General features: G+C 37.9%; 1 protein-coding gene across 1 annotated transcript in view; it reads left to right on the top strand.

Annotated features, from left to right (window-relative positions):
• LOC119653844 (carbohydrate-responsive element-binding protein) overlaps window positions 1–14,131 on the top strand; it is a 95,314-nt gene that overhangs the window by 40,552 nt on the left and 40,631 nt on the right. Inside the window, exon 2 of the mRNA XM_038058889.1 lies at window positions 6,319–6,425. Within this exon, the coding sequence (XP_037914817.1) occupies window positions 6,319–6,425 (107 nt within the window). The remainder of the gene's footprint in view (window positions 1–6,318; window positions 6,426–14,131) is intronic.

The raw sequence follows: 14,131 nt of genomic DNA, 5'->3' as shown, positions 1-14,131 counted from the left end.
TCTTTGAAAATTGAAAACTATGAATGTCAATATCACCAGAAAGTGGATACTCTCATATAATATATATGCTACGTACTAAGAAATACACAATATCTTTCGTACCTGAAGTGTCCAGCTTTCGGTTTCCCGACTTGTTTCCTTTTTGGTGCCTGTTGATTTCACAAAGCTTCCTCCTCTTTGTCTCGCACTCGCTTACTTGAGCGAGGATCGATGACTTTGTGCTTTGGTGTCACTTGGGTCGCCTGTGACACTGTTGGGGCTGTGATGTCTGGCTTTTCCTTAGGCTTTCTTATTTCTTCCTGTGACCTATTATAAAGCACCCTGATGGCTCTCACCATGTTCTTAATAGCTTGGTGTACGTTATGCTTGTCCTTGATGTATTCGGACAGCTCAACTATTTTAGTCCCAAGCTGCATAAAAGGGAGTTCCTCTGGGTCAGGGCTCTGTTCTCGGTGAGTCTTGGCCAGATTAATACTTTTACTGATTCCACCTTTTTCAATTGCTGAGCTCCCATGAGCTTTTTCTTTTGCCGGTTTTGGTATTGGATCTATTTGTTGCTGCTGGAGTACCTCTTGATCAAATCCGATGGGTGTCGAAATCGCCTCTTTTGGCCAGCTATCGCCTTTTAGCCCATCATTCTTTGCCTTTACAATTGGTGTTCTTGGCATAGTTGTGCTTCGTGTGAACGCCTCCTTCTCCAAATCTAAAACACTTGTAGCATTAGATGCAACGGTGGCCAAGTTGTTCACCAGCGAGGCACTGCGGTCGAGGGATATCGACGGCCGGGGGCCCGCTTGCTCACTCCCAAGCCCTGCACCGAAACTTTACTCCTTCTGAAATCGTCCATGTTGGCTTTATTTTCTGGGTGTCCTTCCCATAATCATTTTGGTCCACGCACCAGAGATGAGCGAACCCTAGCCCATGCACAGCCAGAAAAGAAAAATGCATGAACACATATTTACACATCAATAGGTATGTCCCAATCCGCCAGCTGGGGTCGCGCCTGATGGGAGATGTGGCGACTCCTCACAGGTCCGTCTGTCTGTATATCTGTTTGTCTGTCTGTCACAGGCACTTTTCTCAGAAACGGCTACACCGATTGACACGAAATTTGGTGAGAAGGTGGGAATTGAGAACGCCCAGACATGCAGTGAGGGGGGGGGGGGAGTTCCCCATACATGTAAAAGATAATAATAATAATCGTTGGCGCAACAATCCATGTTGGATCAGGGCCTTGAAGTGTGTTAGAGCACTTCATTCAAGACCGTAACGGTACACTAGGAGGCAATGTGGTCAGCATTGCGCTCGCCCGAGATTATTACCCTGATTTGACTCAGGTACTCATTATTCACAGCTGAGTCGACTGGTATCCGACGTCAAATCATGATACAAATTCCACTGCCACCAGTGAGATTTGAATCGCGACCTTCCGTACGACAGCCTTGCGCTCTAACTACTCAGCTATCCGGACACATGTAAAAGGGGGGTGTAAAAACTTTTTCCATCGAATGTAGTCATGTGGGGTATCAAATGAAAGGTCTTGATTACCAGTGTTAGTTTTGAGGTTTGCTAGAAAGGCGGGGAGTTAATAGTTAGCCAACTTTTCATCACTAAAGTTGAAAACTGCAGATTATTGCACTGCATAATAATATAATCGTCGCTCAATTAGTCGTGAGAATGAAGTAGAACAGATCCCGGTAGTAAACTACAATATTTGTAAATATTGGGATAACTGCATCATGAGAGAAAAATAGACCGTACCATCATGGGCTCCTCTCCATCTTTGGTCATCGCCACTCGGTATTAGACGTTCTAACGTTTTCCAAAAGGTAGTGGAATATGTTGAATCCCCCTGTTGAAAAGCGCATAAACTTTGATTGGTCGAATCATACGTGATGTGATACGCCATTCAACGTGCTCCTTTGCGAATCATAATCTTGTGTAATGGCTTTCGAGTGGGTCAGAAAGCAATCGGTTTTCCTTGCCTAGACGTCAAACAACATAATGTAACATAAAAAAACTAAGTTCATTGGCAAACGCAACGACGTTGTCGGCGTAATATACGACGTGAGGACGCCATTTTGAAGGGATCCTTTCACACAATACGGTCCTGAGCCTCAGTTCATTTACTCGGTCGACCACTACCAATCTTTCTTGCAACCGGGTTTGTGCTTCGGAATCAGACGTCGAGCAGTTGAATTCCTAAGTGTTCTTTGATTAGGACTTTTTTGTACCATTTTAACGATAACAACTTTGTTTCAATTCTTCAAAAACAGTTAACGTACATACCTTTAGAGTAAGAGCTGAGAGTGTTTTTCTTTCCTCTATTAAAGCTAATGGTACAGTAAGGTATGACATTCGAGGAATATTATATAAATTTTCATGAAGAATTATTAAAAAATAAGGCAATGGCAGCAATTGTTCGGAAGCGTCGCAGAAAAAGTATAGTTACGGTTACCTCGTAAATTATGTACAGAAATAGTGTTGAATAGGCTTAGCTCATCTTGAATCGTCGATGCTAGGTCCATAAACGACATTCCTATAATCCATGATGTCTAAGGCACCTGCTCCTTTCTACGACCTGCCATCCTTAGTCTATTTTTCAGTTCCTGACTCTATTTATGGGCGCTTGGTCCACTACTGATTCTCATGCCTTGCATAAAGGCTAGTAATGTAAAGAACCTTCATTGAAGACATAGGCTGCCCTGCCACGTAAGCTGCAATCTCAATCATGACAAAGGTTCCACTCAAGTTCTTTGGTGAGATTTCCCAAATAAGTTGGTCCGAACTCCCATTGTTGTTCTGCGTAAAACCTCCGACACATCCCGCCAGGAGGGTATTTTACTCAGATCATCATAGATAGGCTTGATGGTATACAAGACATCCTTAGGAAGATCACTGCGTGTGTTTCAACGAATCCAATGCATTAGCAGCTGCAGTTTTTTGCATTCGAATCACAAGTCCGCACTGAACCGTGAATGAAGCATGGTTGCTTGAACCGCTGTATCTTCCTTAGTTTTGCTCCGATTCATTTCAAATTTTCTTACAATATTCTCGAAAGGTTCTCCATTTCGAAAATCAAATAAAAAATGCAAAAAATGTTCAAAATTTTACCAGAGCTGATCAAAAAATGGCGCTCATCGTTTTTGAGAAGACGTCCTTTTTTGCCATAGCCGCATTGCCAGACACATAAATATAGTACTAAACGAAAAGGAAATCGATTAGGTATCAAAACAGCTCCTCCTTCAGAAAAACACATTTTATATTTTAAATATTGAGAAAACTGATATTTTTGATAGACTACGCAAAGAAAAAAAATACATGAGATTGGTCCATCCAACCATTCCATAATAAATGATTGTTGCCTTTCAGAAAACCAGATGTAATTATTTGAGGCTTTTTTCAAACTGTCAAATGTTGCGTTTGTCGACATTCAGTGTCCCTTGCATCAAATTTAAATATCATTTTAATTAAAAACGAAAGTGACTTGCCAATCAAAGCTTGCTTTCAAATAATTTCACTAAATTTATTCTCCTTTTGAAAGATAACAGACGAAAAAAATATTTTAGACACACCCTTGGCTTTGGTTATGAAAGATTAATTTAATTTCTTCATTTTAATTTTAATCCACTTGCACTCAACCATTCTTGTTCAATCATTATTAAGCTCAGGCAGAAAAGATTAGATAAATTATTTTTAGAAAGCAGAAAATAAGGCTCAGACTTTCTAAGTGGGACGATCGCGAGAAGAATTGCCGGGATTACTATATCAAGACCACTAAGGAAAGGCAGATTGCAATCGCTTTTTGAACAATGGAATACTTTTATCAACATTCAACATAAATGAGACTGTGGAACTTATAGGAACGAAATTTTCTATGTATTTATTTAAAGAAAAAGATCCTCATCTGTGCTGAAAATATGGGCTTATTATTTACAAATGTTTACTACCTTTGTAAAAGGCATCTTCCCGGAATCAGTATAAGACTAAAAACCTTATACAATTAGCACCCACGATAGAGCATAAAATCTGGGAAACGCCTAATAAACCAACACCGACAGCTCTACAACCAAACCCTACCTCCACCTCCACGTGGTGACCGCTGGGAGCTCTTTCTTAGCGAAAAGTTGCAGACGGAGAAGGATGAAGACCAATCTCCCGCGCCTAAAAACGACGCAAATTGTGTAATATAAATAGCAGAGTGCAGAATCGGAGAAAAATACCTCCTAGGAGGCAGTAGAACGAACCCTCGAAGTCTGTCCCAGGTATGCTATCAAAATTATACTTGGGGATCTTAACAGCCAGCCAAGGACCGAGCTCCGTTGCTTAGGCAACAAATCCATTACTTGGTATCGCTTTAGCACTAATCGTTCCTCCCGTAGCATGCAATTGATATAGCGAGATAATTCTCCCTGCACTTTTCTCCCTAGTTAATTAATGGTTACGTGAAAAGTTAATAATAATTATATATATATAATTAATAAACAACTGAGGACAAAAAAAAAATAGAATTCTATGAATATTTCTATTTTTCGTCAAAAGTCGCAACGCGATCACGGATGCATGTGTATTGTATTAATGAAAAATTACGCTCTTCACTGCAAGCTCGATTTTACAAACTTTTGATTTCAACTAATGATGATAATATTCAGAATAAATTATTTCACATTTTTTAATACACAATTAAAATTTGATTTAATCAAGGAGCAAACCTTCAGAACCTTAGAAAAGTTCGTTTGCCGATCTTTTCTGATTTGTTTGCGTTTGCTTCAAACGATATACGAAATGACACTGGGAGGTTTGCCTGGTGAGAGATTTCGTTGAATTTTTAACTTATACTGCGCAATTTTTTAAATGAATTTTTGATTTGCAACGTGGCAAAAATGCTGCATACGTCTATCTGATGTACGTGGTGAACGAGCAGTTCCTTGTGGAGTATAAGACATCCACACAGTTTTTTAATATATTGCTCTTTTCCTCCTGTGGTTATGCTTCAATTATCGCCACACTTAATTTGCAAACAATAAGCCTACAGTAGTTGAGCAGCACAAAGACGATGCCAAAGATCCATGGCGTGATTCGAACCCGGATCACCGAGACCAAGATGCTAACTGGCCATCGTGCTGTCACGTCTATCTGAGATGGCTGTATTATCAGCAATTTCACGCGTAACCACACTTGCATCTACGGAAACAAAAGATATATTTGCTCAATGAATTCTTATGTTGCATTTTTTTGAACTTGATAAACCTTTAATGTTAAAAAGCATTTATACATGAATTTTATTTACTTTGTAATCAGAAAAGGATGGAAATGAAATTGCATTTAGGATCAATGCATATACCATCATCATATACACCCGGCTAGGTTCAAATGAAGAGCACTACTATAATACATATATGTATGCACATATATAATAGATATTAATAATTTACTTTCCACGCGGTTTGTAGTAGAAGATGAAAATGGATGGTTCATATCTTGAGAAAGGGAAATTCCATTACATACTAAGTTCCTTATTCTCACCTAAAGATCTCATTAACTCTACGCACTTACAACACGTTCTATTTCAAGTCCACATCGAGTAAAACAACCAAAATTCCATTAAAGCTTTTCTCTTCTTAATGAGGAATCACTTTTGGGTACTTTGTTTTATTGCTTTAATCATAGGAATTACTGCCTTCAAGTTCCGGCCTACAATCTTCTGATGGTAAAATCCGATGTAGCCAATGTACTGCTTACTTTATTGTCCTGCGAAATACAGACTCGTTTACTAGTTGCTGAAAATCGGGTGGGCAGCGTGTGGACTTGGCGGTGATATGTCACATCTGAAATGATAAATAATGAACTTACAAATGCCTTTATTGACCTTTACTCTAAAATTTTCACGACGAAATTATCTTTAATATTTATGTACTGCGGTTTACTGTAACGAATTTCCATAAATCACTACTTCTAACTACTGAAATAAATCAAATTGCGAGAACGGGGTGAAATCATATTTTACGTCAAGCTTTATTTCCACATTATCACTTTAAAATTGTTTTACTAAAGATTAGTAGTATATATTGTATCTTACGCTAATCTTCACTTTATTTTTAAATTTGCACTCAGCGGGTTTTATTCCCGCATTTTGACGTCATTGGTACATAATAAAATCTGGTGGTTTGCTCAGGAAAATTAAATCAAATAAGTCAACAATTGATACAATTATTTCAAACGCAAATAGAATGTCGAAATACTTCCAATATAGTATTAAGTGCAAACGTGATATAATTTTACACTTAATATTATACAAGACATTTCTCCTCTTTTCAGCCAAAAACTGACATCGCCAAAATGGAACCACTTCAGAGGAGTTCGATTGCGTTGGAAGGACAAAATACGTTTAAACAACGTCATCTGGCGATGTTGGCATATGCAATGTACGTAAACTATTTTACTGCTAAATCATGAAGTATGATATTTTTTCTTGAATGCAGGAACTATCCGTACGTTGTTCTAAAAATATAACTGAAATAGGGGAGACTGGTCTTCTTCAGTTTTTTTTCAGAATATTTAATTTTGACCAAATACTATATTTTTTATTTCTATTCTATCGATTTTAATATTTCAAAACTGAACAAATATGAATGAAAACCGCATATTAAAGATTCAGAAATAAAAAAAAACTTCAATGCTACCACATGGGATTCAAATAAAAAATGTTATTTCTTCCTCTCTTCAATATTCGAAAATAAAAAAAAACTCCAAACCGATGACGCGAGATTAAAATCCTATCTTAAAGATTGGAAAATAGAAAAAAATACTACATATAAGAGATGTTGTTTCTTTCTTTCTAACCCACTTCAACATTAGCGAGTCCTGCGAGCCAATCCATCATTGAAAATAGGTGAGGGGCGCACTGGTTCGCCACGAAGTAAATGGTGTTGATTTCGCGAGAAAAGAGAAGAAATAATTCTACTCTGATAACCGCCGACCATTACGAGCGTTGAAGAAACGCAGAATCAAACTAAAAGTATAATCTATAAACGATTTGTGTCACCAAGCTTCGTAAGCGATTCACTAACCGAGATACTTGGCTTATAATCGCGATGTCCAAATGAAGGTCCGAGAGGAGAAGTGCCTCTGTCATATATTTCTCGTCGGTAAAACGCTGGCTAATTTGCAAATTTACAAAAGCGTTCACTGTTACCTGAGCAGGTCACTACTCAGATATTTATGGTAAAGTAGACATTCGGGATAGCGAGAGAGATCTATATCGACTTGTCAAAAGCCGCTATCAACTTAGGATATCAGGCACTTCTGCTATGTTAATGACCAGAATGGTACTTGACCGACGAGTTGCAGCGGACATATGGCAGGAATACTTCTTGTAAATTTCAACGGAAGAATTTTCTCATCTACCACTTCCGAAAGCAGTACCAACATCAAGAGCAACTCCACCTGTCAGTGCGACAGATGTCGAGGAAGCAGTGTAACAAATAAAATCGGGGAAAGCCGCAGGACCTGACGACATCGCAGTAGAGTTGTGGAAAACAAAGAACTGAGATAAAACTCTTGGATCAGTGAGTTCTTCAATCGTGTTATTAAGGACGGTTGAACATCATCTGACAGACAATAATCTTTATAATATGTGGAAAGAAAGGGGCCCGGCGGAATATGCAAGTTACTACTATTGTAATTCCATACTATGAACATTTTGTAATGCTTTCAAATAGTTCCATTCGCAATATTGTTACAATTACCCGAAAGCAAGCCGAGTTTTTCAAGAATTGACGCAATACACTCAGGTAGAAATATCGTGAGAAGCATCGCCCTCTCTATACTATTCCTGGATCTTGCAAAGGCGTTTGACAGTGTACCACGCCGCAATACTAGTAACAAAGGATTGCTCTACCGCGATCTTAATAGTAAAATCAAAGTCACTCCATATCTACGTATGTTCATCAAAACGCTCTCTCCCTGCTTCCCTTTGTTCTTATCATGGACATTGTCACGAAGGACCTCCGATGTCCACCATCCTACCACTGCTCTATGCAAATGATGTTTTCCCAGTGCTCACAAAAAAACCTAACCTCGAGCAGTTTGTTAAAAGGTGATAATAAATGACTGGCTTATATAGCAAGGTGGCTTTCGACCACTGAGCTCAATAAAATATTTGAATTGAAAAGAGCAACTAACATTGAGCGAACTTTGCAAGCTTGCTCGGATTGTCTGCTGGGTAGGATGTTTCACCACGAGATAGTGCAGATAATATGAAAGAAATTTCCGATAATGACCACATAAGATCGGGATCCAGTGGAGTTTATCTATATACATATACAGCGTAAATCGTAAAGTTTCAATTATAGTGTTAACGGTTCAGTTTGATACACAAATGTCGATCCGCGGTCACTCTATTAAAATAATGAGGATGAGAGAAATTCAGTTAAAATAACTTTAAGCAGGCTACGAAATATATTAAAATAAATTTCGAGCATTCTAGGCTACGGCAAGCTGCTTAGGAGCATAAACGACGTTTTATTCAATTATGAAGTTTCTTTTTGGAAAATGGGACCCATATTGAAATCATTCGATATTTCCACCTTGGAAGGATATTTATTGCTAAAATTTTGTAATGTGTAAGCCCGAGTGATCGCGTCTACACGCCATCTTTAAAGCTACAACAAATATTTACCTTGATTTTGCGTATTAACATCGTCATCGTGTGCAAGTGGTATAAGTTGAAGAGGGATTGCACGTAATCGGTCAACTGCAGCCTGTCCACAGACGTGCAATCTTGCTGTAATCGCAATTTTCGACAAATGTGCAATCTCCCTGCAACCCACAACTTACTTGATAACTTGCTTGCACGTATGCGATAGTATTAAGGCGCTTCACCACGTTTGTCGCTTGCCGCAATCCAAAGGCAGAGCTACCTTAAAAATTCATTTAGGATTAATGGCAATTGATCTTAATGGGATCTGTGAGCGAATGATGCTTCAAAATTTCTCTATAGGAAGCTTGGTGTAAGTACACGCGCATATACATTTTCATTCTTTTGTTTTGTTGTTTTGTTGATCTAAGGCACTTACTCAAGGGCAGTGAAACGAATAAAATTTTCAATGCAACAGTGCAGTGTTATAAATATAGACTTCATTGGGATAGTGGAAGTATTATATTTTAAAAGTATACTATAGAAAAAAAAAAGTTTCATTTTTAAAACAAAAACAATTATTATATACACTCGCTAGAAAAAATGTGCGTACACTAAGCAGTTCCTGGTTATTCGTTAGTAAAACACACGAATAAATTAGTTTTTTCAAAACATTTTATTGTTTGCATATTGCTTGTGGTCTTGTTGCTTTGATAAGGCCACTTTTACGAAATTAGAATTCAAGGAAACTGAAATAAGAAAAGTCACAAATGTTCAGTAGAAAAAGTCTGCGTACAGCCAAATAATTAGGTGATTCCCCGAAATATAAATCCTTGCCATTTGGAGTAAATTGATTGAGTTATTGGTTTATGGCTGTGTTTGAAGTGTGAAAAATAAGGACGTTTTTTCGTTATTTTGTGTGTATAATTGTTATTATGGAATTGAAGCGAAAAGAGATTTGTGTAAGTGAAAGAAAAGTTATAATAAAATTATGGGAAGAAGGAAAAAGTTTCCGCGAAATAGCCAGGATAGTAGAAAGGCGACATTCATCTGTTCAAAGGGTAGTTAACAACTTTAAATCGACGGGAATAATCGAAGCCACGATCTGGTCGCCCATCGAAGTTGTCGATTAGGGAAAGGCGAAGTATTATAGGTTCGGTGAAAAAGAATCCACGAATAACTGCACCACAAATCGCGAAAGATGTTGAACTTAAGTTCAACAAAAAAATTTGTACTGATACTGCACGGAAAATACTCAAGAGAGCTGGTTACCATGGGCGAGTTGCACGTAAGAAACCATTTATTTCATTAACTAATAGGCGAAAACGAATAAAATTTGCGAATAAGTATGTAAACCAATCAAATGAATTCTGGGAAAATGTGCTTTTCTCAGATGAAAGTAAATACTGCATTTTTGGAATGAAAGGAAGAAAAATAGTATGGAGAAAAGCATGTACAGCATTGAATAAAGAAAATTTGATGCCAACGGTAAAGCATGGTGGTGGCGGAATAATGATTTGAGGGTGTATGGCAAGTGGTGGCGTAGGAAATCTGCAATTTATAGAGTCTACCATGGACAAATATGACTACCTAAATATTTTAAAACGTAATTTAAAACAAAGTGCTGAAAATTTACGCCTGGGTGACGAATTTTATTTTATGCATGACAACGACCCTAAGCATACGGCTGAGGTTAATAAGCTGTGGCTATTATATAATGTTCCCAAACAGTTACATACACCCCCACAATCGCCAGATTTAAATCCCATAGAACATCTGTGGGATTTATTAGAACGCAGAATTCGCCAATACGATATAACTTCAAAGGATATGCTGAAAAATGTATTACATGAAGAATGGAATAAAATAAGTGTTGAAGAAACATCTAAATTTGTATCTTCTATGCCGAAAAGATTAAAAGAGGTCATAAAAAGAAAAGGGTATCCTATAAGCTACTGATTTGCTTTTCATATTTACTCAAATATAATTTTTTTTAAATATTTGTTTACTGTACGCAGACTTTTTCTACTGAATTATTGCGATTCTTTTAATTTTTGGCTTTATAACCTGGTTTTTGTAAGACTTATAACTTAGTGAATTAAATACACTAAAACTACGGAACTATTTGTAATGTTTGGATAATAAATTCGCCACAAAAATTAGCTTAATTTTTTTGTTTTACTAAGGAAAAGTATCATACTACTGAGTGTACGCACACTTTTTCTGCCTAGTGTATATGCTAGTATTGAGGCGTGGTACACTGCCAAACGCCTTTCCAAAATCCAGGAATAGTATAGAGAGGGCGATGCTTCTCACGATATTTCTACCTGAGTGTATTGCGTCAATTCTTGACAAACTCGGCTTGCTTTCGGGTAATTGTAACAATATTGCGAATGGAACTATTTGAAAGCATTACAAAATGTTTATAATAAACAATTATTGGTTTTTTTAACCTCGCGAATATTCCAAGTCGGCGATGTTCGTTCCAAATCGTCAAGGCTCGCTCGTACACTACATTTCACTCCAATCCTTCTCAGTGGGAGCCAAATGCAGCGTTTCTTAAAGATGCATCTAAGATGAATGGCAATGTATCTTACTGAAATCAGTGAGTGAATTATGCTTTCTTTCTTCTGTAGGAAGCTTGGTGGAAGCAAACACACACGAAAACCTCGGAAATTGATCCATGTTTGCTCTCCTAAGAAATAAGGTGGAAGGTTTCCATACTACTGAACACGTGCAAATCTATTTTTACTCCTTTTGTTTTTGATTTCGCGGTTCAAAACCTCACTGATGGCAGATGGATTTATCGTCGTGATTGGATGCCGGATACCAGTTGACTCAGCTACGTACCTAAGTCAAATCAGGGTAATAATATCGGGCGAGCGCAATGCTGACCAGATTGCCTCCTACAATGTACTGTAGTGTGAACCGTTACGGTCTTGTGCTAACACACTCTAAGGCCCTGATCCAATATTATTATTTTTGTTATTAGTTATCTATATATGTATATATATATCTATATTCGAACCTTATATTTATTCGTGATTGATGATTAACCGCCGTAGCTGAATCTTTCTCTCACGATGCATATTTTTTAGAGTTACGGTTCATTATGTGCATTTACATTGCATCTTCCTGCATTTCCAGGGAGTAGTCCATGAGTAAATAATTAAGTGCATCCTGGATTAATCTTTTGGCATGTAGGAGGAAGCAATATGAAAGCTTTTTACTACTCCCGCACAATGACATATAATGTTAAAGTGAAATTAGGTGCCATTGAAAGGGAATGCATCCACACGTCACGAGGCAGCAGTCAATGCAGTCTTTGATGCATCCATTTCCCACTCGACTCATCTCGCACACACACACATACTCTAAAATTTTTGCCAAAAAAACCTTCCACCTCACTTCTTAGAAGAGCAAACATGGATCAATTGCCGAGACTGTTGTGCGTGTTTGCTTCCACGAAGCTTCCCACAGAAGCTTTAGAAGGAATTATCCGTAACTGATTCCACTAAGATCAATTGTCATTAATCATAGATGCATTTTTGAGGAAGCGCTGCCTTTGGTTGCCACTGGGAAGTGCTAACGAACGGCCACATCCCAAGCAAAACACCCTGTCCATACGTTTGCGCTAGGACTACTTGTGATGTTTGTCAGGTGTATGGACGCGCCAGATCGCCCACAAGCACCTTTTAACTGTTTGTTAAGGCTTGGCAAATATGTAGACGGCGCTTAAGATGGCTGGTGTCCTAAATCGCATTCAAATTGCGAAATATAAATCCAAATTTCTATTTGCATGATATCCATGATAATTCGCATCAAAACGTTAATGATTACTCAACGAAGGCTTTTGGAAGGTAAACTTTATGGTTGCCATGAACCACACAAAGGAACAAGAACTAAGCTCGTGAATAAGTAGCCTAGTCATCTTTATTATTTATTTATATACCAAGGTTCAAAAGTACCAACCTTCAGATAAGATGTGTCAAAATTGGATGTAATTCGAAACATAACCAAGAAAGCTATAGTGGTTAAAGTGACGTTACCTTTGCAATCGTGAAAAAATGGAGCAAAACGAGTTTCGTGTGTTGATAAAAAATTGTTTTCTAATGGGAAAAAACACTGTTCAAGCTCAGCAATGGCTTGAAAAACGTTATCCGGACTCTACTCCGTCGAAAATAACCATTTGTCGGTGGTATGCTGACTTGAAACGCGGTCGTGCTGATACAAATGATGCGGAACGTTCGGGTCGGCCAAATGAGGCAGTAACTCCCGAAAACACCAAGCAAGTATTAAAAATCGTGATGGGTGACCACAAAATGAAAGTGCGCGAGATAGCTAAGATGGTGAACATATCAACTGGTAGTGCATTTACTATTTTGCACCAAAAATTGGCTATGAAAAAGGTTTTTTCCAAATGGGTGCCGCGTTTGCTCACAATGGAACAAAAGCAACAACGTATCAATGATTCGGAGAGCTGTTTGGCACTGTTTACTCGCAATAAACAGGATTTTTTGTGTCGATATGTGACAGTGGACGAAACATGGATTCACCATTTCACTCCGAAGTCAAGTCGGCAGTCAGCTGAATGGCGTACGACCGGTGAAAGCCGCCCGAAGCGTCCAAAAACCCAACAGTCGGCCGGCAAAGTGATGGCATCCGTATTCTGGGATGCGAATGGTATAATTTTCATTGATTACCTCGAAAAGGGAAAAACCATCAATAGTGACTACTACATGGTGTTATTGGATCGTTTGAATGATTGTATTACACTTGAAGGAGATTATGTTGATGAATAATAAAGAATTTTGTCGATAAAAATGTTGTTTTCATAGTTAGTCCCGGGACTTATTGAACGATGTGTTATTGTTTTTGACGATGAAATCAAATTTGGTTTAGTTCTCGCTTGTTCGTAAAAACGGCTTATTGAATTTCCAAATGTTTACCAACGTTTTCGAGATATAATCAGTCGGCACGGGCTCATAAGGATTGATTTACCTGAATTTAGATGCACAATACGAATTCTAAATTTGAAGGAAGACAATTCACCAGTGTCTGAAAAGCTATAAAATGTTAAGCTCAATTATTTGTTATAACTTTGTCGTCCTTTTGCACGCGCAGCGTTTTTCCAGACTTATTGAAAGTGAAAAATCTTAACTGTGAAATTTAAATTTGATGATGCCAAGGTATCCTCCAGTGATATGAAGGTATTAATTACGCAATAAAAAGATCATAATGTGAAAATTTATAAATAGGCAATGCAAGAAATTTTTCAGGTTGTAATTGCGGAAACGCTCCTACGAGATACAACTGGTACGGTAAGCGGTTATACTACACTGGGCGACACCCTTCTATACTTTAAATTTGTTTGCGCATATTTGAAAAAATGTTACTATAGAATTTGCTTGGATATCATGAAAACAATTTTTAATTTCTTAGTTCTCCTGAAAAGTTTCCGCTTCCATTTTTTTGTTATACTACCTTTTTTCG

The sequence above is a fragment of the Hermetia illucens genome, chromosome 4, assembly GCF_905115235.1.
Source record: "Hermetia illucens chromosome 4, iHerIll2.2.curated.20191125, whole genome shotgun sequence".
NCBI classification, from domain to species: Eukaryota; Metazoa; Arthropoda; class Insecta; order Diptera; family Stratiomyidae; genus Hermetia; species Hermetia illucens.
The sequence above is the reverse complement of the archived record's forward strand: the minus strand, read 5'-3'. Positions and strand labels throughout refer to the sequence as shown.